The 26,054-nt window shown below is 41.8% G+C and overlaps 1 protein-coding gene across 1 annotated transcript in view; it reads right to left on the bottom strand.

The window, feature by feature from the left end:
- LOC127910562 (dnaJ homolog subfamily C member 24-like) overlaps positions 1-24,788 on the bottom strand; it is a 55,763-nt gene extending 30,975 nt beyond the window's left edge. The window contains exon 1 of the mRNA XM_052474615.1: positions 24,714-24,788. Within this exon, the coding sequence (XP_052330575.1) occupies positions 24,714-24,788 (75 nt within the window). The remainder of the gene's footprint in view (positions 1-24,713) is intronic.
- Between the last annotated feature and the right edge of the window lie 1,266 nt (positions 24,789-26,054).

The following is a 26,054-nucleotide window of genomic DNA, read 5'->3' as shown; positions in this document are numbered from 1 at the left end:
TCTGTTGGAAGGTGAACCTTCACCCCAGTCTGAGGTCCTGAGGGCTCTGGAGCAGGTTTTCATCAAGGATCTCTCTGTACTTTGCTCCATTCATCGTTCCCTCAACCCTGACTAGTCTCCCAGTCCCTGCCACTGAAAAACATACCCACAGCATGATGCTGCCACCACCATGCTTAACCATAGGGATGGTGCCAGATTTCTTCCAGACGTGAAGCTTAGCATTCACGCCAAAGAGTTCAGTCTTGGTTTCATCAGACCAGAGAAACGTGTGTCTCATGGTCTGAGAGTCTTAGATGCCTTTTGGCAAACTCCTGTCATGTGCCTTTTACTGAAAAAGTGGCTTTTGTCTGGCCACTAAACCATAACGGTCTCCACTTTGGTGGAGTGCTGCAGAGATGGTTCACAGAGCCACTCTATCAGAGTGACCATCGGGTTCTTGGTCATCTCCCTGACCAAGGCCTCTCTCCCCTGATTGCTCAGTTTGGCCAGGCTGCCAACTCTAGGAAGAGTCTTGGTGGTTCCAAACTTTGATGGAGACCACTGTGTTCTTGGGGACCTTCAATTTTGCAGACATATTTTGGTACCCTTCCCCATATTTTTGCCTCAACACAATCCTGTCTCTGAGCTCTAAGGACAATTCCTTCGACCTCATGGCTTGGTTTTTGCTCTGACATGCACTGTCAATTGTGGGACCTTTTATAGACAGTTGGGTCCATTTCCAAATCATGTCCAATCAATTGAATTTATCACAGGTGGACTCCAATCAAGTTGTAGAAACATCTCCAGGATGATCAACGGAAACATGATGCACCTGAGCTCAATTTAGAGTCTTATAGCAACGGTTTTGAATACTTATGTAAATAAGGTATTTCTGTTTTCATGTTTTATACATTTTGTAACATTTCTTAAAACATTTTTTCGGTTTATAATTATGGAGTATTGTGTGTAGATTTCTGTGGATGTTCTATTTATTTAATCCATTTTAGAATAAAGCTGTAACGTAACAAAATTTGAAAAAAGTCAAGGGGTCTGAATACTTTCCGAAGGCACTAGCTTCTTGAAACGGGTCGCATATAGCCTACTTGGAGGGTCTTTTGAGCACATCCTACATAATAACAGGACCTGGCAAAAATAATGTACAATAACCTACATAGATAAACAGGGGATGTACACTTACTGTTTAGCTGCCCCCAAATTTGATCTTACAATAAAACTTTGGTGATTAAGATTTTTTTCAAAGCGGTCTCACAGGCCAAACCCTTTATCGATAGTCTTGACTAATTGTTCTTGCATTAGGCAGGACAAAAAAAGCTGCCTTCAGAGGAGGAGAGGCTATGCTTGGTTTTTAAAACAAATTAAATGAAATGGGAAAAAACATTTGTTTTTTGTTTCTAAATACAAGCTTTACAGGCACAAAAACACATCTATCTTGATCCATGTGCAGATGAGCACTGTACGCCATGGCTTGAAAGGATGCGCTTCTGCTGTCAAAATCCATGTCGTAACCAACCGCGTTACCGCTAAGACCAGCTTTAGGTTGTTCTTAAATATCCAAACCAACGCTACCTGATATTGGCACTTTGGTGCACATTTTGAAGGACACCTCAGATATTGCCACCCCTCCCCGATGTAGAGCTTGCGTTGTTATTTTGGAAAGTTTGTTGTTTTTGAAAGTCTATTGAAAAAGTTTGGCTACTAACTAGCTACCTACTTTTTGAGTATGGATCCCGCAACGCCGGTGGCATCAGTTGCTGGGACCGCTACTATCTGTCCAGTGATGCCGGGTCTGAGGAGCTGCTTGGCGTAGCAGCTAGCCTAGTCGTGGGTTTTGTTCAAGCCCTCAATCCTGCTAGCTTGATAGGGAGCTAGCTAGCAGGGTTGAGGGCTTGAACGCAACCCACAACGTAGTTAGCCATTGTGGCTGGGACTTCTGATTTTCCCGGGCTTGTGGCTGTCTAGCTCCCTGCTGTTTGTTGTTGTTTTTTCCAACCGTCCATGTGACCTGCCTTGTCTGGCACTGCGAGGAGTAACGGCGTAACCTACTTTGCTACCGTTGAGGATAGTGGTGTCTCTTTATCACAGGTGAAGGATCTTTTAAACAAACACAAATATTTCTACAAGCAGTCATTACAACAACAACAAAAATAACTTCAAGTGTTGTGTCCAAATACTGGTGGAGTCAACTAAATAAAATAATGGATGACCTGACCAGAGAGGTCCAGGACCTGAAGAACAGTTTGCAGTTCTCCCAAGGTCAGCTCAACGAGTTTAAACAGGAGAACGGCAAGATAACAGAAATCTGTAAGTCATTGAGGTAGATAAAATAAAGGTAAATAAAATAAATTGAGAGAGGATATCAGTTCTCTATGTAAATCCATGGTAACAATGACAGAGAAATCGGATTATCTCGAGGGACAATCAAGGCTGAACAACATGGTTGTGGACGTAATTGCAGAATATCCACGAGACCTGGATGGAGTCTGAGGACAAAGTGGGGGAAGTTAATTTGGAGAATCTGAAGATGGACCAGTGGAAGATTAAGGCAGAGCGTGCCCACAGGACTGGAAAACCCACCACCGGCCCAGATGACAGGCCCGGGCCGATATTGATCAAGTTCCTGAGGTTCAAGGACAAGATAGCTGTTCTGGAAAGAGCCAAGAACTTGAGAGGAATATATATCTTCTGCAATGAGGACTATCCTGAAGCTGTGTGCCAGAAGAGAAAATAACTTATCCCACCCATGAAAGCTGCCAGAGCTCGTGGGGACATTCCTTACATCCGCTATGACAGGCTCATTGCCCACCCTTCCTCCCAAAAGCCTGGAAGGGATGAGAGCCAAGCCTACTTAGCTTCAGCCCAGCAGCACACACACATACAGTACTTACAAACATCAACTGATTAATGGACTGCTGAATGTATATTTTTTTCTCTTGCTCTGTTTGCTCTTTCACATATTATGTCTATCTCTTATAAGCGACACAGGAAAGGGCTGAAAATAGTCCATATTAATATATGTAGCCTTAGAAATAAGGTTAATGAAATCCATATATTGCTAACATCTGATAACATTCATATACTAGTCATTTCTGAGACTTGGATAATTCATTTGATGATACAGCAGTAGCAATACAAGGATTTAAAAGTCAGTATCTAAATAATATGTGTGAAATGCTTGATAGTGTATGTGATGTAAACAGAGAGGATTACTTTCTTACGGACCTGAATATTGACTCGTTTTCATCAAGCTGTCCGCTCAAGAGGGAGCTTCTCAGTGAAACCAGTGCCTGTAATTTGGTTCAGGTTATTAATCAACCAAACCAGGCTGTTTACAAACACTATAGGAACAAGAACATCCACATGTATAGATCAAATGTTTCACTAACACTGTAGAAATTTGGTCTAAAGCTTTATCCATAACCATTGGATGCAGTGATCACAATATAGTGGATATATAGAAGAAAGCCAAAGTTCCAACAGCTGGGCCTAAAATAGTGCACGAGAAATCATACAAAACATTTCACTGTGACTGTTATGTGGATGATGTTAAAAATGTTTGTTGATCTGATGTGATTAATGAGGAGCATCCAGACGCTGCACTTGAATAATTTCTGAAATTGCTTCTTCCAATTATAGATCAACATGCACCTGTTAAGAAACGGACTGTTAGAACTGTTAAGGCTTTTTTGGATTCATGAGAAATTGAAAAACCGTATGGTTGAAAACGATGGGGCAAAATGAGTGGCTAATAAGTCTGGCTGCACATCTGACTTACTGCAAATTGAGAACATTTGTGACTATACAACAAAAATAAGATACAAAGAATGATGGAAAAAAAACTTTGGAGTACTTTAAATGAAATTATGGGCAGAAAGACAAATTCAACTCCATCTTTCATCGAATCAGACTATTCATCACAAAACCATTTGATGTTGCCAATTATTTTAATGATTACTTCATTGGCAAAGTGGGCAAATTTAGGCAAGAAATGCCAACAACGAACAGTGAGCCATCAAGTTTGAATTTTGTAAAGTTAGTGTGGGAGATGTGGGGAAATTATTGTTATCGCTCAATAATGACAAACCTCCCGGCATTGACAACTTAGATGGAAAGCTACTGAGTATGGTAGCTGATTCTATAGCCAATCCTATTTGTCATATCTTTAATCTGAGCCTAGAGGAAGTTCTTTGTCCTCAGGCCTGGAGAGAATTTGGTTACCCAAGAGTGGTAAAGCGGCCTTTACTGGTTCTAACAGCAGTCCTATCAGCTTGCTGCCAGCTCTTAGCAAACAGTTGGGGAAAAATTTGTATAAATGTGACCCATTTCAGGAAACTAGGTGTATGTCGCAAGTCACAACTTCACAGGAGAGCAATTTGATTAAAATAAACAACTTTTTATCAAAATGTGTTTTTTTGGCAGAAATGCCTTCTGGAACATGTGAACAAACTTGTATGCAATCTGTAAATACAAAACAAAATTGTTAAATTGTTAGCCTTGTTGGTAAACCACAGAAAAAGTCAGCAACCTTCCCACTAGCCGCGATTGGCTGAGATAATGGTCTGCCAAATAGAAGGCTTCTTTTGAGCTCAATTTGTGTTGGTAATCCTGTCGAACGTAGCTTTTTTAAATGTAGCTGCATAAGTGTTTCTCTCCACTTTCTGGAGGCTTGAGATTTGAAAATAGAGTATGATAGAGATAGCGAAAAGATGACATCTTCAAACTAAGGGCACTTGTGGCATGGATCCCGTGACAGAGAGACACGTACATCTTGCATGATGATGTATAGTCAAGCTAGCAACATTTTCAGATATTACACTTCTTATTTTGACAGAAAGTGGTTTCATTTCAAGCTGAAGTGTACTGTTAGCTAGCTAGCTAATGTTAGCTGGCTGGCTTCCTTGCTAACGCTATGTGTATATCGTTATTATTCATTTTTGTAGGTGGATGGCTCGTTAGATTACATTATGATGTGTGTGATATTACACGTTGATTACCTAGCTAGCTACATGTCTTAAGCTAAAGTGTACTGTTAGCTAGCTAATGTTAGCTGGCTGGCTCCCTAGCTAACGTTGCGTTTATGACGTTATTATTCGTATCCCAGATCCGTTAGCTTTGCTCGTTTGAGCCTAATGTTAGCTCCCAGCATTCATGCAGGGTAGTAATGACATGATTTGGCGCTGTTCATTGTTGTTTAACTAGCTAACATTAGGTGGCTTGCTCGTTAGCTAACATGACGTGATGTGTGTGGTCTCACATGTTTGAATCTTACACCGTTGAATATGGCAGGTGTCAGTAAAAAAAGCATTATGAAATTGTTGCCTGCAGAGCCAGTTAGACTGTTTTCATGTTATCCAGAGGTAAACGAATCATCAGCCAGAGCGTCAAGTGTGTGCTCTGAACTCTCCTAGAAAGAAACGAGATGGGTGGGGCTAAGGCTTAAGAGGGTGTGAACGATGCTGAATGGGTGTAGACAAAGAAGAGCTCTCTCACCGAAACACTAAAATGCCATTTTCTCAAAAAGTGAGTGTTCAAGTTTAACTTTCAAAGCAGAATTACTTAACCATTGTTCCTCGATTGCAGTGTATAATATACCATTTTGTAGCTGAGTCTCTACTTTTATCCAATGTAAAAAACAGAAATTCTAATTTTGCTACATAAGACTGAATCCAGGTGGCGAGTCATAAATGTAAAAAATAATTTCAGCATGCTTATAGAGAAGGGGACTCAAAATGTACTGCACTGACACAAATTACTGATGACTGGTTAAAATAAAATTATATTAAGAAGATTGTGGGAGCTGTACTGTTAGATTTCAGCGCAGCCTTTTATATATAATTGACCATAACCTATTGTTGAGAAAATGTACAGTACCAGTCAAAATTTTGGACACACCTACTCATTCAAGGGTTTTTCTTTATTTTTTACTATTTTATACATTGTAGAATAATAGTGAAGACATCAAAACTATAACATAGCACATATGGAATGATGTAGTAACCAACTAAGTGCTAAACAAATCTAAATATCTTTTACATTTGAGATTCTTCAAAGTAGCCACACTTTACCTTGATGACAGCTTTTCTCTTGGCATTCTCTCAACCAGCTTCATGAGGAATGCTTTTCCAACAGTCTTGAAGGAGTTCCCACATATGCTGAGCATTTGTTGGCTGCTTTTCCTTCACTCTGCAGTCCAACTCACCCCAAACCATTTCAATTGGGTTGAGGTCTGGTGACTGTGGAGGCCAGGTCATCTGATGCTCCTTCTTTGTCAAATAGCCTTTACACAGCCTGGAGGTGTGTTTTGGGTCATTGTCCTGTTGAAAAACAAATGATAGTCCCAATAAGAGCAAACCAGATGGGATGACGTATCGCTGCAGAATTCTGTGGTAGCCATGCTGGTTAAGTGTGCCTTGAATTCTAAATAAATCACAGACAGTGTCACCAGCAAAGCAGCCCCACACCATCACACCCACTCCTCCATGCTTCACGGTGGGAACCGCACATGCGAAGATCATCCGTTCACCTACTCTGCGTCTCAAAGACACGGCGGTTGGAACCAAAAATGTCAAATTTTGACTCATCAGACCAAAGGACAGATTTCCACTGGTCTAATGTCCATTGCTCGTGTTTCTTAGCCCAAGCAAGTCTTCTTATTTTTGGTGTCATGTAGTAGTGGTTTCTTTGCAGCAATTTGACCACGAAGGCCTGATTCACAAAGTCTCCTCTGAACAATTGATGTTGAGATGTGTCTGTTACTTGAACTCGTATCCTCTACAGCAGAGGTAACTCTGGGTCTTCCTTTTCTGTGGCCGTCCTCTTGAGAGCCAGTTTCCTCATAGCGCTTCATAGTTTTTTCAAAGTTCTTGAAATTATTCAGATTCATTGACCTTCATGTCTTAAAGTAATGATGGACTGTCTTTTCTCTTTGCATATTTGAGCTGTTCTTGCCATAATATGGACTTGGTCTTTTACCAAATAGGGCTATCTTCTGTATACCACCCCTATCTTGTCAAAACACAACTGATTGGCTCAAAAGCATTAAGGAAAGAAATTCCACAAATTAACTGTTAACAAGGCACATCTGTTAATTAAAATGCATTCCAGGTGACGACCTCATGAAGCTGGTTGAGAGAATGCCAAGAGTGTGCAAAGCTGTCATCAGGGTGGCTACTTAAAAAAAATCTCATCTTAAATATATTTGGATTTGTTTAACACTATTTTGGTTACTATAGTTTTGATGTCTTCACTGTTATTCTACAATGTAGAAAATAGTAAAAATAAAGAAAAACCCTTGAGTAGGTGTGTCCAAACTTTTGACTTTATGTACTGTATGTATTATGGCTAGGGCAGTTAAGGAGACCGTATTACCTCTACACCGGCGGTCACGAGTCATGAAGGCACTCAAATACCATGTGACCATTTAGTCACGGTAATTAGGCTTCTCTAAGCTCTGATGCCGCTGATGGTCATTAGTAGCCTAGCAAACTTGCTAACTGCCTGGTACTCAGCACTCTATTGTCCCTCTAATCACCCTGACATCAATGCAAATGTGTTCGGAAATCTAATCAAACACTTCATGAGAGCTCATGAGCTCAAGTTGCGCAAAATTTCAATCGGCTATGTAATTGTGCGAGAAAACAGTGTGAAATAATCTGCTCAGACCCCAACCAAGGAACATCAAAAGTCGTGCTATAAATTCACAGACAACACAAAGATTCCTTGATGCCCTTCCAGACTCCCTCTGCCTACCCAAGGACGCCAGAGGACAAAAATCCGTTAACCACCTAACTGAGGATCTCAATTTAACCTTGCGCAATACCCTAGATGCAGTTGCACCCCTAAAAACTAAAAAAATGTCTCATAAGAAACTAGCTCCCTGGTACACAGAAAATACCCGAGCTCTGAAGCAAGCTTCCAGAAAATTGGAACGGAAATGGCGCCACACCAAACTGGAAGTCTTCCGACTAGCTTGGAAGGACGGTACCGTGCAGTACCGAAGAGCCCTTACTGCTGCTCGATCGTCCTATTTTTCTAACTTAATTGAGGAAAATAAGAACAATCCGAAATTCCTTTTTGATACTGTGGCAAAGCTAACTAAAAAGCAGCATTCCCCAAGAGAGGATGACTTTCACTTTAGCAGTGATAAATTCATGAACTTCTTTGAGGAAAAGATTATGATTATTAGAAAGCAAATTACGGACTCCTCTTTAAACCTGCGTATTCCTCCAAACCTCAGTTGTCCTGAGTCTGCACAACTCTGCCAGGACCTAGGATCAAGAGAGACGCTCAAGTGTTTTAGTACTATATCTCTTGACACAATGATGAAAATAATCATGGCCTCTAAACCTTCAAGCTGTATACTGGACCCTATTCCAACTAAACTACTGAAAGAGCTGCTTCCTGTGCTTGGCCCTCCTATGTTGAACATAATAAACGGCTCTCTATCCACTGGATGTGTACCAAACTCACTAAAAGTGGCAGTAATAAAGCCTCTCTTGAAAAAGCCAAACCTTGACCCAGAAAATATAAAAAACTATCGGCCTATATCGAATCTTCCATTCCTCTCAAAGATTTTAGAGAAGGCTGTTGCGCAGCAACTCACTGCCTTCCTGAAGACAAACAATGTATACGAAATGCTTCAGTCTGGTTTTAGACCCCATCATAGCACTGAGACGGCACTTGTGAAGGTGGTAAATGACATTTTAATGGCATCGGACCGAGGCTCTGCATCTGTCCTCGTGCTCCTAGACCTTAGTGCTGCTTTTGATACCATCGATCACCACATTCTTTTGGAGAGATTGGAAACCCAAATTGGTCTACACGGACAAGTTCTGGCCTGGTTTAGATCTTATCTGTCGGAAAGATATCAGTTTGTCTCTGTGAATGGTTTGTCCTCTGACAAATCAACTGTACATTTCGGTGTTCCTCAAGGTTCTGTTTTAGGACCACTATTGTTTTCACTATATATTTTACCTCTTGGGGATGTTATTCGAAAACATAATGTAAACTTTCACTGCTATGCGGATGACACACAGCTGTACATTTCAATGAAACATGGTGAAGCCCCAAAATTGCCCTCGCTAGAAGCATGTGTTTCAGACATAAGGAAGTGGATGGCTGCAAACTTTCTACTATTAAACTCGGACAAAACAGAGATGCTTGTTCTAGGTCCCAAGAAACAAAGAGATCTTCTGTTGAATCTGACAATTAATCTTAATGGTTGTACAGTCGTCTCAAATAAAACTGTGAAGGACCTCGGCGTTACTCTGGACCCTGATCTCTCTTTTGAAGAACATATCAAGACCATTTCGAGGACAGCTTTTTTCCATCTACGTAACATTGCAAAAATCAGAAACTTTCTGTCCAAAAATGATGCAGAAAAATTAATCCATGCTTTTGTCACTTCTAGGTTAGACTACTGCAATGCTCTATTTTCCGGCTACCCGGATAAAGCACTAAATAAACTTCAGTTAGTGCTAAATACGGCTGCTAGAATCCTGACTAGAACCAAAAAATTTGATCATATTACTCCAGTGCTAGCCTCTCTACACTGGCTTCCTGTCAAAGCAAGGGCTGATTTCAAGGTTTTACTGCTAACCTACAAAGCATTACATGGGCTTGCTCCTACCTACCTCTCTGATTTGGTCCTGCCGTACATACCTACACGTACGCTACGGTCACAAGACGCAGGCCTCCTAATTGTCCCTAGAATTTCTAAGCAAACAGCTGGAGGCAGGGCTTTCTCCTATAGAGCTCCATTTTTATGGAACGGTCTGCCTACCCATGTCAGAGACGCAAACTCGGTCTCAACCTTTAAGTCTTTACTGAAGACTCATCTCTTCAGTGGGTCATATGATTGAGTGTAGTCTGGCCCAGGAGTGGGAAGGTGAACGGAAAGGCTCTGGAGCAACGAACCGCCCTTGCTGTCTCTGCCTGGCCGGTTCCCCTCTTTCCACTGGGATTCTCTGCCTCTAACCCTGTTACGGGGCTGAGTCACTGGCTTGCTGGGGCTCTCTCGTGCCGTCCCTGGGGGGTGCGTCACCTGGGTGGGTTGATTCACTGTTGTGGTCGGCCTGTCTGGGTTGCCCCCCTTGGGTTGTACCGTGGCGGAGATCTTTGTGGGCTATACTCGGCCTTGTCTCAGGATGGTAAGTTGGTGGTTGAAGATATCCCTCTAGTGGTGTGGGGGATGTGCTTTGGCAAAGTGGGTGGGGTTATATCCTTCCTGTTTGGCCCTGTCCGGGGTGTCCTCGGATGGGGCCACAGTGTCTCCTGACCCCTCCTGTCTCAGCCTCCAGTATTTATGCTGCAGTAGTTTATGTGTCGGGGGCTAGGGTCAGTTTGTTATATCTGGAGTACTTCTCCTGTCCTATTCGGTGTCCTGTGTGAATCTAAGTGTGCGTTCTCTAATTCTCTCCTTCTCTCTTTCTTTCTCTCTCTCGGAGGACCTGAGCCCTAGGACCATGTCCCAGGACTACCTGACATGAGGACTCCTTGCTGTCCCCAGTCCACCTGGCCATGCTCCTGCTCCAGTTTCAACTGACCTGAGCCCTAGGACCGTGCCCCAGGACTACCTGACATGAAGGCTCCTTGCTGTCCCCAGTCCACCTGACTGTGCTGCTGCTCCAGTTTCAACTGTTCTGCCTTATTATTATTCGACCATGCTGGTCATTTATGAACATTTGAACATCTTGGTCATGTTCTGTTATAATCTCTACCCGGCACAGCCAGAAGAGGACTGGCCACCCCACATAGCCCGGTTCCTCTCTAGGTTTCTTCCTAGGTTTTGGCCTTTCTAGGGAGTTTTTCCTAGCCACCGTGCTTTTACACCTGCATTGTTTGCTGTTTGGGGTTTTAGGCTGGGTTTCTGTACAGCACTTTGAGATATCAGCTGATGTACGAAGGGCTATATAAATAAATTTGATTTGATTTGATTTGATTTGATGGCCTCTACTAAAAATAGGAGGATCAGCTTTCTATTGGCTAGGCATACTATATTTATTTTTCAACTTTCCTAATATTAAGCACATTGATAGTATTTACAACAAGAGTATAACCTACCTGGCTGGCATGAAAATAAACCACAGGGAAAAGAGTCCTTCATTCTCTATTTAAGTGCATAGATGACATGTATTTTTCCCCACTGACCCTGTTTCCATACAGGTGCATGATAATAACCCATTATAAATCAAAACTAATTTCACACATATTATTTAGTATATGTAGAGACAAGATTAAATCAAGAATAGTCTGATGGGTGACAATATTAGCATATCACTTGTGGATTATATATTAGCACTTGCAAATTATGCTCAGTATAAGAAACAATTCCTTGTTTTTGTGACTTTTTCGAGTCATAGTCGCACACATCATGTAGCCTAGCCCATAGGTGGCCAAATAAGTTCTTAAAATTAAGGACATTAATCCGCTTTAGGGTGTAGAGCCTAACTGGCATACATGAGCAGCGTGTGAGTTTCAAGTTTGGGGTAAATAATGTTCACCATAAAAATGCACCTTTATAATAAAAGTATTACATGCATAATTGCATTTGCGGTCACTTTTGGTGTTTCCCGCTAATAGAACATTTGCGCTCATAGCCTACTACCATGTGTGCATTGCTGCCCTTATAATGTGAAGAAAGAGCCTAATAGTTTATCAACATTTTAAGCTAAAAAAATTTTTTTGATGCTAGTGGTTGTATTAATTTGGGATCTATCACATCCCACAACTGTCCCAGACTATGTTTGGAACATTTATTTCTCGCACAGAATATAATAGGTAGACCTTTGTACTATGGGGAATAGTAGAATGACATAGGCTAGTGCTTTTGCTGTTCGTTAGACCTACTCATATTGTTGGCTGACGAAAAGTAAATGGGGACAGTTCTACCAATATCTTCAACCTCGGAATTGGATAAGGCATGCAGTTATGTCCCCGATGTGTCTGTCTCCACTTGTAGCCTGTGAGAAACATGATGGAGCGCACAGCACTGAGGGAGAAGCAGCACCATGGCCACTGGCTGCAAAAAGCATTGATTACGGCCACACAAAGGGGATGCTGCCGTGGAATTCTAGGCATTATCAAGTGCTTGTCAAATTGTGAATGAGTGACTGATGTAGTGTGTACAGCCTGCACAAAAAACAAAGCAGAACTCATGTCTTTCAAGCAACTTTCAAATCATCATTTGAGTCGCATCATGCAGCCTTACAATGTATTAAAAATCAAAACATATAGACCAAAAATTGTAGAACAACTAAAGTTACATTAATAACTCTAAATGAATCATATAGGAGTACCTATTTCTTTGTTAACTGCTCAACACAGAATAGCCGCATGTGCGCACTCCCTCAAATTGTTTGCAGAAAATATCCTTTCTATTTTATTCATCTTTGTTCAATTGTATTCTTCACACTATAAAATAATGCAGCGGAATTCTAAGTAAATCTTGTCTGCTAAATGAACTACAGTAGAGTAGCCCACAGCCATTTGGCATGGCCAGATCAGGACCTAACATGAGGACAACTCAGAGTATGTCCTTCTGAAATAGACTACATTTTCTTCATATCATGCTTCTTAGACCTGTCTAAAATAAATATAAGTACAATGGATTTATTGTGAAGATGTAGGCTATATTAAATTGATTTATTAGACTTTTTAAAATGTAGATGTTCCGAAGGTCTGCATCAGTGGCTATGTGTGGAAGCCAGGAGATGCTAAATGTGTTTATGGTAATTAACGGTAAATTACCGAGTCCCGACAGTTATATTCAAATGGTTGTAAAGATGGGGAGCGGTCTGTCCGTAATAAAGAGAAGCTCTGCTTTTTTTACATCACACTCCACAAAGCAATTCCTGCAGGCTCTAGTTTTGTCTTATCTTGATTATTGTCCAGTCATATGGTCAACTGCTGCAAAGAAAGACCTAGTTAAGCTGCAGCTGGCCCAGAACAGTCGCAAATCTTGCTCTTAATTGTAATCAGGGGCTAATATTAATTCTATGCATGCCAGTCTCTCTTGGCTAAGAGTTGAGGAAAGACTAGAAAGAAACATTTATGTGTTGGAAATTCCAAATTGTTTGCATAATCAACTTAATAACAGCTCCGACACACACACTTACCCCACCAGACATGCCACCAGGGGTCTTTTCACAGTCCCCTGGTCCAGAACCAATTCAAAGAAACGTACATTATACAGAGTCATGAGTGTATGGATCTCCCTTCAATCTTATATTGCGCAAGTGAAGAGCAAACCTGGTTTGAAAAAACAAATAAAGCACCACCTCACGGCACAACGCCGCCCCCTATGTGACCTACTTGTGTGTATGTACTGACATGTAAGTGTAACTGATAGATGCACACACAAATATACACACTACATGTTCATGTTTTTAAATGTATGTAAATTGTGTATTTTGTCTGTAATGTATGTTTAGTTATGTATCGGACCTCAGACAACCTATCGCCATTTCATCATGAATTTAAAAAAAAATGTGACACACATGTAAAAAGTATGTCAAACATCCTTTCCAGAGAAATCTGAGATACCAAAAATATTTTTGGGCTATCCTGGAATCACCCTTTAGCCTGGTGATTTCAACTATTTGCCAATGCTATTTTCTGATTGTCAGATTTCAACAAAAAATGTAATCTACTGCATAAAAAAACTATATTTTACAGCAACGACCCTATTTCCTGTTATTCTCCATCACTTCTGAGTCCTTATGCAGCTCAGGTATTTGTCATAAATACATAACCCAATGAAAAAACCCAGCTCTAATAAAATGTCCCACCCTCTTTCCCCTTGGAGTTACGTGCTTTAATTGCTGTCTCTTTGCACGCACTGTAAAATATTAATTTACTGGGGCTAATGGAGCTTGGAGGCAGAAACATAATATAAACGGCTGGCAATTCGGAGCACTAGGTGCTTGCTTCTGACCATACATCTCCCTCTCTCTCACTGCCTCTGTGCTCTACTGTATCAAGCTTGCCTGTTTCTACCACGAGGCTGATGCGTCTACTGTGCAGGCATTCAGGGGATGGGAGAGGAAAGCAGAGGAATAGAGGGCAGAGCAAAAGGCCACCATCATCACACTACTGCCCCCTAATGTCTGAGGGAGGCTGGACAGTCCAGCGGGCATTACTAAGGGGGGAAGGTGGAAAGCTTGGTGTTCAAACTGCCTCCAGCCAAGTCAAGGTTGTTTGATTCAAAGTTACACTGGATTGAAATAATCTCTTTATTTGATTTATTGTTGACATCAATGGTCAATGTCTTGAGGTTTGTTGGGTGTTTTTACAATTGATAAGAACAGAGCCTGTGGTTTATGTGAAAACCTATAGCACCTTGAATCCAAAAAGTCTGACAAAATAATACCCAGTAATTAGTTAATGGTGGCATCTGTGCCCTAGGCCTATCCTACCGACCTAATAAACATTCCTTATTACTAGACCTAAAAATTGCTCCTACTCTTGCTCAAAGCCCTGTGAGGCTACTTTCAGACAAACATTATTCTATACATCAACACCATAAGAGTCTTCCAAGTTATAACCTAGTAATTAGAATACAATTATTGATTTGGCAGTTAATAGGTGATTGCAGTAATTCAAAAGAGTTTTGGATTATACAAATCTAGTGTATGTTGTACTCTTCTGTCAAGTACTAAAGGTCCAATGCAGCTGTTTTTATCTCAATATCAAATCATTTCTATGATTGTTTTCCATTAAAAGGTTCAAAAAGATACAAAAAATAGCTCCTTATCTAAATGCGATTTCTCAAGCAGGAATTTTGCTTGGACTAATTGGAGGTGTAACGATTGTCGTCGGGAGAAGGAGAAGAGGACCAAAGAGCAGCGTGGTACGTATTCATAATGATTTTAATAAAGATGAATACTGGAAACAAAAACAATAAACCGACAAACAAACAATTCTGCAAGATGCAACAAAAACACTAAACAGAAAATAACTATCCACCCCCATAGTGGGAAAACAGGCTGCCTAAGTATGGTTCTCCTTCAGCTGCCTCTGATTGGGAACCATACCAGGCCAAACACATAGAAATAGAAAATATTGAACACAAAACATAGAATGCCCACCCCAACTCACGCCCGGACCAAACTAAAATAGAGACATAATCAAGGAACTAAGGCCAGGACGTGACAGGAGGAGCCTAATGGGAGGGATGTGTACTGTAACCTGAACACCAAGGATGGTGGGGTTTGAAATAATTTCACTATTTGAACAGTATCATACATTTATGTTGGATATCCCAATATTCGAAATACAAGCGGTTGTTTTTTTAAACTTACGTTTTTAACCTGAGCACTGCTGTGCGAGAGGCTGGAGCTTTATTGCTGCAGCTGCTGAGAGGTGTGTGATCAGATGGGAGAGAGCAGACAGAGGGAGAGAGAGAAGCAGCCAAGGCAACCCAGCTACAGCCAAGACTAGCTAATCATCCCATATAACAGTGCCTGTCGTGACTGGAGTAGCCTGGAGAAGCTATCTAGCTATGTCTAGCTAGGCTAATTAGGGCCACATGCTGCGCTTTTCCCTCAACTACCTGTTTGTTGCCCCGTTGAAGACTACTCCTTCTCATCTTGTTAACTTTCAATTCTGTAGTTTCATTACGTCTTGCATTGCAATAGTGAACTTCCACTCCACTTGCTACACATTAAGCCTCTGTGTCGCTTTGATTGGCCAACATAAACAACAAGCTAAACACCTGAAGGCTACCACTACCAGTCTTTTTATGGGGCGCACATCATAAAAACTATATTTTGTTTGTTTTATTAAATGAATCGTTTGAAATGTCATGGTATATCCTTGTATGTAACAATGTCAGATGGATAATTTAATTGAAATTAGAAAAACAGATCTACACTCGGTCTGCTGTTTTTATGAAATGGTTTTCATTCAATCATTTTTAATCAACAACATCTTTAACCATCGGAAGTTCTGATAACTAACGATTCCGAGATGCGGTTAGCTTTATCGGCTGGGACCGCAACTTTGAGGCCCGGATTCCTGCAAAAAAATAAAAAATAGTTAGTGGTTAGGTATCATGTCAACAAAGCAAGATAACGTTAGCAGTACTAGAGTCAAAACACCAGTGGTATTTGTGTCTGGGATCAAATGCGCTAGATGATATCAAATCAAATCTAATTTTATTGGTCACATACACATGGTTGTTAGCAGATGTTGATGCGAGTGTAACAAAATGCTTGTGCTTTTAGTTCCGACAGTGTAGTAATATCTAACAAGTAATCAAACAAATTCACAACCCCTACCTTATACACACAAATGTAGAGGGATGGAAAAATAATATTTACATTTAAATATATGGATGAGCGATGGCCGTGCGTCATAGGCAAGATGCAATAGATGGTATGAAATACAGTATATACATATGAGATGAGTAATGTAGGATATGTAAACATTATTAAAGTGGCATTATTTAAAGTGACTAGTGATCTATTTATTAAAGTGGCCAGTGATTTGGGTCTGTATGTTGGCAGCAGCCTCTGTGTTAGTGATGGCTGTTTAACAGTCTGATGGCCTTGGAATAGAAGCTGTTTTTCAGTCTCTCGGTCCCAGCTTTGATGCACCTGTACTGACCTCGCCTTCTGGATGATAGCGGGGTGAACAGACAGTTGCTCGGGTGGTTGTTGTCTTTGATGATCTTTTTGGCCTTCCTGTGACATCGGGTGCTGTAGGTGTCCTGGAAGGCAGGTAGTTTGTCGCCGGTGATGCGTTGTACCCTCTGGAGAGCCTTGTGGGTGAGGGCAGTGCAGCTGTCATACCAGGCGGTGATACAGCCCGACAGGATGCTCTTGATTGTGCATCTGTAAAAGTTTGTGAGGGTTTTAGCTGACAAGCCAAATTTGTTGTGCCTTCTGTTGTTGCGCCTTCTTCACCATTTTGACTGTGTGGGTGGACCATTTCAGTTTGTTCGTGATGTGTATGCCGAGGAACTTAAAACTTTCCACCTTTTCTACTACTATCCCGTTGATGTGAATGTGCTCCCCCAGCTGTTTCCTGAAGTCCATGATCATCTTCTTTGTTTTGTTGACGTTGAGTGAGAGGTTGTTTTCCTGACACCACACTCAGAGTGCCCTCACCTCCTCCCTGTAGGCTGTCTTGCCGTTGTTGGTAATCAAGCCCACTACTGTTGTGTCATCTGCAAACTTGATGATTGAGTTGGAGGCGTGCATGGCCAAGCAGTCATGGGTGAACAGGGAGTACAGGAGAGGGCTGAGCATGCACCCTTGTGGGGCCCTAGTAATGAGAATCAGTGAAGTCGAGATCTTGTTTTCTATCTTCACCACCTGGGTGCGGCCCATCATAAAGTCCAGGACCCAATTGCACAGGGCGGGGCTGTGACCGTACTGACCTGCAGTACTGACCTGCTCCAATCCACTGGACAGATGGTGAGCTCAACTTTGCAGCCAGTGGGAGACTGGACAATAGCAAGGCGAAGGAGGTCGGGTGGGAGGCAGTTTTGTTCACCTCCATATATCCTAGAAGATAAGACCCAGCTATTAAGCAGCTATGCCCCACTGGAGATGGAGATACCAATCCCGGGAGTCAGCTCTGATCCTGGGAGTACACCAACAGCCAGCAGCCGTCCAGGGGCTTCCTCCACAGCTGAGCCGGTCACTGACCAAAGGAAACAAGGTCTTGGGCTCTCCATCTACCCGAGGATTCCAGACGCCATCCGCTGCTGCTGGTGAGTCAGGCTGGCATGAGTTGAAGCACACCTTCTCCCCCCTGCCCGAAGGCAGGCCTGTTCGGTTCCTCCTCTTCCTTCCCCATCAGATTCCATCACGACCATTATTGTCATGGGCAGGTAGATGATGAGAGATTTTGGCCTGCCTTTGGTCTGTGGACAGGTCCACTCTCAACCAGTCGCCCGTATCCAAGACATCAATTTCCTCCTGCCCACAGTTCTAACCAACTTCTCTAATATTGGCACCATTGTCACTCACGTTGGATTTAACAACATTCACTTTCAGAGGAATTGAAGAAGGACTACAACATTCTCTTGAACACCCTTGTTTGCACAGGGGAGAGAACAGTCATCTCTGGCCCCCTGCCGTGCCAAAGAAGGGTTTCGTAACGTTACAACCGCCTTGCTGCGCTAAACGAGTTCCTAAAGAAACAATGCAAAGACAGGAATTTCTCCTTTTGTGACAATTTTGACTTGGAGTGGGAGCAATCAACACTCTTTAAAAAAGAGATGGGATTCACCCTAACCACAGGGGTTCCAGGATTATCTCCATCAACATAGTGAACTACTTAAGAGACTGTTTGGTAGCGTTCCAGTCCTCCCTGTCATAATAAGAAGCAGAGGACATGGAAATCGTATGATATCCCTGAGAAATAGATGTGCAGTAAATGTAAGTAACCTAATGAATGTTACTTTAACTGTTAGCTCTGAGGATAATGTCTGCAATAATCACACGCAGATAGAATTGAATTCCACAGTTTGCACTGGAGCAGTCTGCTTTAGGAAGAAGCCCTTTGTGGGCAGCCCATTCAGTACCATTGACTCAAATGTAAATGTCACTGAGAATAGTACTAACAACCAGGAAGAACCCAGAAAATGACTAAAAATAGCCCATATTATCACCATATGTAGCCTGAGAAACAAGGTTCATGAAATTGACAACTTATTACCATCAGAAAACATTAAATATTCTGGCCATCTCTGAAACACACTTAGATCATTCCTTTGATGATGCAGTAGTAGCTATACATGGTTATAGAATATATAGGACAGATACAAATGCAAATGGAGGAGGTGTTGCCATGTACAGTATGTCCAGAGTCATATTCCTGTTAGGCTGAGAGAGGATCTCATGTCAGATGATGTGGAAGTAATATGGTTACAGGTTCATCTGCCTCACCTAAAGCCTATTCTCATAGGAAGTTGCTATAGATCAAGTGCTAAAAGACAGTATTTGGACCATATGTGTGAAATGTTGGAAAATGTATGTGACATCAACAGAGAAGTACATTTTCTAGGTGACCTAAATATTGACTGGTAGTCACCAACCTGCCCACTCATAAAGAAGCTCCAAGCTGTAACCAGCACCTGCAATCTGGATGAAGTCAACATACCAGGGTAATTACAAATAGAACAGGGACTAAATCATCCATGTGTATTGATCACATCTTTACTAATATTGCAGATATCTGCTCTAAAGCGGTATCCACACCCATCGGATGTAGTGATCATAATATAATTCCCATATCTGGAAAAAAACAAAGTTCCAAATACGATCATGCAAGAGGTTTTGCAATGATTCCTATGACAAAGATGTAGGGCTGTCCCCACTAAAAGAAATCTTGGTCGAACCGAGAGTCGTCCTGTTCTATCGATGTCACGCCCTGGCCTTAGTTATCTTTGTTTTCTTTATTATTTTGGTTAGGCCAGGGTATGATATGGGTGATTTATGTGTTTTGGCTTGTCTAGGGTTTTTTGTAGATTTATGGGGTTGTGTTCAGTTTAGGTGTCTAGGTAAGTCTATGGTTGCCTAGATTAGTTCTCAATCAGAGGCAGGTGTTTATTGTTGTCTCTGATTGGGAACCATATTTAGGCAGCCATATTCTTTGGGTATTTTGTGGGTGATTGTTTCCTGTCTTTGTGTTTTATGCACCAGTTAGGACTGTTACGGTTTTCACGTTTATTGTTTTGTAGTTTCTTGATGTTTGAGTTTTCTTATTAAAAAACCATAAACTATAACCACTCTGCGTTTTGGTGCGCCTCTCCTTCCCGTTCTTTATTTTTCCGGTTCTTTCGACCAATTGATTAACCTTATTTTCCCATATATAGACACACCCTATGTATGCACTGAGCTTGTCTGAATCTTTAAGCACACGGTTTGATTAAATAAGACACACAAATGAAGAAAGAGCCCGATGGTCCCATGATGGTACCACTGTGTTAAGAAAAAATAACAGTGACTGATTGGCACACGTCGTCTCGCTCTCCTCCCTTCTGCTGCGAAAAGGCACCACAGCACAGCAAGTGTTTATTACGCTGTCCATGCTGAAGCTGCAAAATCATGTCAGCAATTTAGTTTCTTACTTGTTTCTAACTGAAAAGTTCTGTTACCAAAATCCCTCATTTGTTTAGGAAAAACATTCCCTATTCCCTCAACCCTTGCTCTCTTTACATTAAACATGTAAGCATCGCATGCATGTGACCAATAAGGCCTGACCTATAGCCTATCATAATCACATCAATAAATTGGTTATAACAAACTCCAAACACAGTAACACGTGACAGCAAAATGGATGCACAGGACGTGAAAAATAAACTTGAAAACGGGCAAATGTTTACTGGTTGCTCAGGAGGGAAAGGGGAAGTCAGATATGTGGAAGACATTTAACTTAGTTGCGGAAACTACTGAAGACCAAGAAAAAATGGAGGGTATAGGAGCGTGAATACTATGTGTGCCAAACAGTTGCTGTTAGATTACTTTTTGTCACGTTCTTACCTTTATTTCCTGTGTTTTGTATTTAGTTAGTATGGTCAGGGCGTGAGTTGGGTGGGCAGTCTATGTTTGTTTTTCTAGGTTTTGGGAATTTCTATGTTTCGGCCTAGTATGGTTCTCAATCAGAGGCAGGTGTCATTGGTTGTCTCTGATTGAGAATCATACTTAGGTAGCCTGGGTTTCACTGTGTGTTTGGGGGTGATTGTTCCTGTCTCTGTACCAGATAGGACTGTTTTGAGTTTTCACATTTCTTGTTTTTTGTAGTCAGTTGTTCATGTGTACCTTAACGCATTAAAAAGAACCATGGACAATTACCACGCCGCGTATTGGTCCTCTGATCCGTTTCGCCTCTCCTCTTCGGAAGAAGAGGAGGAAATTCATTACACTTTTCCTTTTTTAAATATGACCACTTGGAACAAAGTAAACTACACTAAATAAAGAAGTGTACCAGAGAGTCTGTTCTAACGACAAAAATAAAAAATATATAAAGCCTTTATTTCAGCAGTCTAAAAACAGTTGCATGCATTCGTGAATTGCGGTTTATTTATTGTTTAGGTTAATTATCAAAATTAAAAATCTAACTAAAATGCTTGATTGCATTTCAAAGTATGAATGTCTCGTATGCTGTATGATGGCATGAATGAATGAATGATGGATTGATACAGTAGCCTATATATTGAAATATAGGCCTAAGTAAGTTACGGTATTAAGACTAAACAGGGCGCGCTCTTAAGCCTACAGCTCGATTTTGGTTATACAAGGCTACTATACAAAGACCACTAACGATAATGACATTACTTATTATAATGATCATAATTATTGTAATAATAACAATAAGAAGGCGATTAAGGAAAAAGAGGGTATAGGAGCAAGAGATGTGTGCATATTATGTGTGACAAACAGCTGCTGTTAGATTACAATATGATCTTTCTTCCTGTTTGGAACAGTGTAAACAAAACTAAATCAATTATAAGTAATAACAGTCTGTTCTAACCCCCCAAAATGTGAAGCCTTTATTAAAGCACAGCAAAGATTAAAAACAGCCCAATCTGTGAATTTGCTTTATTTGACATTTTGCCATTGCAGGGGGCTTGGTGCTCACGGAATCAGTAGGCTATTAAACAAACACTTAAACGGGCAACAGTAGCAAGCTCTGTCTTATTTCTGTACATATATATGAATGATTTACAGTTGAAGTTAAAACTTGTTTTTCAACCACTCCACAAATTTCTTGTTAACAAACTATAGTTTTGGCAAGTCGGTGAGGACATCTACTTTGTGCATGTCACAAGTAATTTACCCCAACAATTGTTTACAGAAATATTATTTCACTTATATTTCAGTATCACAATTCCAGTGTGTCAGAAGTTTACATACACTAAGTTGACTGTGCCTTCAAACAGCTTGGAATATTCCAGAAAATTATGTCATGCCTTTAGAAGCTTATGATAGGCTAATTGAAAAAATTTGAGTCAATTGGAGGTGTACCTGTGGATGTATTTCAAGGCCTACCTTCAAACTCAGTGCCTCTTTGCTTGACATCATGGGAAAATCAAAAGAAATCAGCCAAGACCGCAGATTTTTGTTTGTAGACCTCCACAAGTCTGGTTCATCCTTGGAAGCAATTTCCAAACACCTGAAGGCACCACGTTCATCTGTACAAACAATAGTACGCAAGTAAAAACACCATGGGACCAAGCAGCCGTCATACCGCTCAGGAAGGAGACTCGTTCTGTCTCCTAGAGATGAACGTACTTTGGTGCAAAAAGTGCAAATCAATCACAGAACAACAGCAAAGGGCCTTGTGAAGAAGCTGGAGGAAACAGGTACAAAAGTATCTATATCCACAGTAAAACAAGTCCTCTATCAACATAACTTGAAAGGTCGCTCAGCAAAGAAGAAGCCACTGCTCCAAAACCGCCATAAAAAAGCCGGTTTGCAATATTGAAGACATCAAAACTATCAAATAACACATGGAATCATGTAGCAACCAAAAAAGTGTTAAACAAATCCAAATATGTTATATTTGAGATTCTTCAAAGTAGCTACCCTTTGCCTTGATGACAGCTTTGCACACTCTTGGCATTATCTCAGCCAGCTTCATGAGGTAGTCACCTGGAATGGATTTCAATTAACAGGTGTGCTTCGTTAAAAGTTAATTTGTGGAATTTATTTTCTTCTTAATGCGTTTGAGTCAATCAGTTGTGTTGTGACAAGGTAGGCGTGGTATACAGAAAATACCCCTATTTGGTAAAATAGAAGGTCCATATTATGGCAAGAACAGCTCAAATAAGCAAAGAGAAATGACAGTCCATCATTACTTTAAGATATGGTCAGTCAATCTGGAACATTTCAAGAACTTTGAAAGTGCAGTCACAAAAACCATCAAGCACTATGATGAAACTGGCTCTCATGAGGACCACTACAGGAAAGGAGGACCCATAGTTACCTCTGCTGCAGTGGATAGTTCATTCGAGTTAAATGCACCTCAGATTTCAGCCCAAATAAATGCTTCAGAGTTCAAGTAACAGACACATCTCAACATCAACTGTTCAGAGGAGACTGTGTGAATCAGGCCTTAATGGTCGAATTGCTGCAAAGAAACCACTACAAAAGGAGACCAATAAGAAGAGACTTGCTTGGACCAAGAAACACGAGTAATGGACATTAGACCGGTGGAAATCTGTCCTTTGGTCTGGAGTCCAAATGTCAGTCTTTTTGTTCCAACCGCCATGTCTTTGTGAGACACAGAGTTAATGAACAGATGATCTCTGCATATGTGGTTCCCACCATGAAGCATGGAGAAGGTGTATGTACATGTAGATAGAGTTATTAAAGTGACCATGCATAGATAAAAACAGAGTTGCAGCAGTGTAAAAGGGGGAGGGGGCAATGCAAATAGTATGGGTAGCCATTTGATTAGATATTCAGGGGTCTTATGGCTTGGGGGTAGAAACTGTTCAGAAGCCTCTTGGACCTAGACTTGGCGCTACGGTACCGCTTGCCATGCGGTAGCAGAGAGAACAGTCTATAACTAGGGTGGCTGGAGTCTTTGACAATTTGTAGGAACTTCCTCTGATACCGCCTGGTATAGAAGTCCTGGATGGCAGGAAGCTTGGCCCCAGTTATGTACTGGGTCATACGCACTACCCTTTGTTAGTGCCTTGCGGTCAGAGGCCGAGCAGTTGCCATACCAGGCAGTGATGCAACCAGTCAGGATGCTCTCGATGGTGCAGCTGTAAAACCTTTTGCCAAATCTTTTCAGTCTCCTGTGGGGGAATCGGTTTTGTCGTGCCCTCTTCACGACTGTCTTGGAGTGCTTGGACCATGTTAGTTTGTTGGTGATGTGGAGCTCTCAACCTGCTCCACTACAGCCCAGTCGATGAGAAAGGTTGGTGTGCTCGGTCCTCCTTTTCCTGTAGTCCACAATAATTCTCATTTTTCTTCATCACTTTGAGGGAGAGGTTGGTGTTCTGACAGCACACGGCCAGGTCTCTGACCTCCTCCCTATAGGCTGTCTCGTCATTGATCAGGCCTACCACTGTTGTGTAATCGGCAAACTTAATGATGGTGTTGGAGTCGTGCCTTGCCATGCAGTCATGAGTGAACAGGGAGTACAGGAGGGGACTGAGCACGCACCCCTGAGGGACCCCCATATTAAGGATCAGCGTGGCGATGTGTTGTTACCTACCCTCACCACCTGGGGGGCGGCCCGTCAGGAAGTCCAGGATCCAATTGCAGAGTGAGGTGTTTAGTCCCAGGGTCCTAAGCTAAGTGATGAGCTTTGAGGGCACTATGGTGTTGAATGCTGAGCTGTAGTCAATGAATAGCATTCTCACATAGGTGTTCCTTTTGTCCAGGTGGGAAAGGGCAGTGTGGAATGCAATAGAGATTGCATCATCTATGGATCTGTTCGGCCGGTATGCAAATTGGAGTGGGTCTAGGGTTTCTGGGATAATGGTGTTGAAGTGAGCCATGACCATACTTTCAACCCACTTCATTCACTAAATGGCTGCAGGCGTGAGTGCTACAAGTCGGTAGCCATTTTGGCACGTTACCTTAGTGTTCTTGGGCACAGGCACTATGGTGGTCTGCATGCAACATGTTGGTATTACAGACTCAGACAGGGAGAGGTTGAAAATGTCAGTGAAGACACTTGCCAGTTGGTCAGCGCAAGCTTAGAATATACGTCTTGGTAATCTGCCCTGCGGCCTTGTGAATGTTGACCTGTTTAAAGGTCTTACTGACATCGGCTGCTGAGAGCGTGATCACACAGTCGTCCAGAACAACTGACACTCTCATGTATATTTCAGTGTTACTTGCCTCAAAGCGAGCATAGAACTTAGCCCGTCTGGTAGGTTCGTGTCACTGGGCAGCTCTCGGAAATAGTTTGCAAGCCCTGCCACATCCAACAAGCGTCGGAGCCGGTGTAGTAAGAGCTTAGTCCTGTATTGATGCTTTGCATGTTTTATGGTTCGTCAGAGGGCATAGTGGGATTTCTTATAAGCCTCTGGGTTAAAGTTCCACTCATTGAAAGCGGCAGCTCTACCCTTTAACTCAGTGCGGATGTTGCCTGTAATCAATGGCTTCTGGTTGGGGTATGAACGTACCGTCATAGTGGGGACGACATCATCGATGCACATATTGATGAAGCCAGTGACAGATGTGGTGTACTCAATGGATGTGGTGTACCCATCGGAAAAAATCCAGGAACAAATTCCAGTCTGTGATATCAAAACAGTCCTGTAGCTTAGCATCTGCTTCATCTGACCACTTTTTTATTGACCGAGTCCCTGGTGCTTCCTGTCTTAATTTTTGTGTGTAAGCAGGAATCAGGCGGATACAATTATGGCCAGATTGGCCAAATGGTGGTCGAGGGAGTTTGTACTCTGCTCTGTGTGTGGAGTAAAGGTGGTCTGGATTTTTTTCCCTCTGGTTGCACATTTCACATGCTGGTGAAAATTTCGTAAAACGGATTTAAGTTTTCCTGCGTTAAAGTCCCCGGCCACTAGGAGCACCGCCTCTGGATGAGCATTTTCCAGTTTGCTTACTGCGGTATATACAGCTCATTGAGTGCGGTCTAAGTGCCAGCATCAGTCTGTGGTGGTATGTAGACATCTATGAAAAATACAGATAAAAACTCTTGACTAGTCACTGTTCTGATGGCCAGAAGTTATTTTCGGTCATAAGAGACGGTAGCAGCAACATTATGCACGAAATAAGGAAAAAAATAAGTTACAAGCAATGAAAAGAAAAACTAGCAAAATAACACAGTTGGTTAGGAGCATGTAAAACGTCCTCTCCGGTGCCATTCTACTTCAAGCTAGTTCGCTACTAGCAACGCTGGTGTATTTACACTACACTAGCACCCTATTGTGTTGGTTTGCACAAAAACAGTGTGGGAAGCCAGAAGTTAAATAACATTCCATTTCAACGTACTGTGCCAGTGGGCTGGATGGTTGGTCATTAAAACGGGGGGGGATTGAGACAAAATATCCAAAGGAACGTATTATTAAACACAGTTTCCAAACTTGGGTCTGTTGTCGACCCATTTCCTCTCTGCTTACC

This window comes from Oncorhynchus keta, chromosome 22 (assembly GCF_023373465.1).
Source record: "Oncorhynchus keta strain PuntledgeMale-10-30-2019 chromosome 22, Oket_V2, whole genome shotgun sequence".
In the NCBI taxonomy this organism is placed as follows: domain Eukaryota; kingdom Metazoa; phylum Chordata; class Actinopteri; order Salmoniformes; family Salmonidae; genus Oncorhynchus; species Oncorhynchus keta.
The sequence above is the reverse complement of the archived record's forward strand: the minus strand, read 5'-3'. Positions and strand labels throughout refer to the sequence as shown.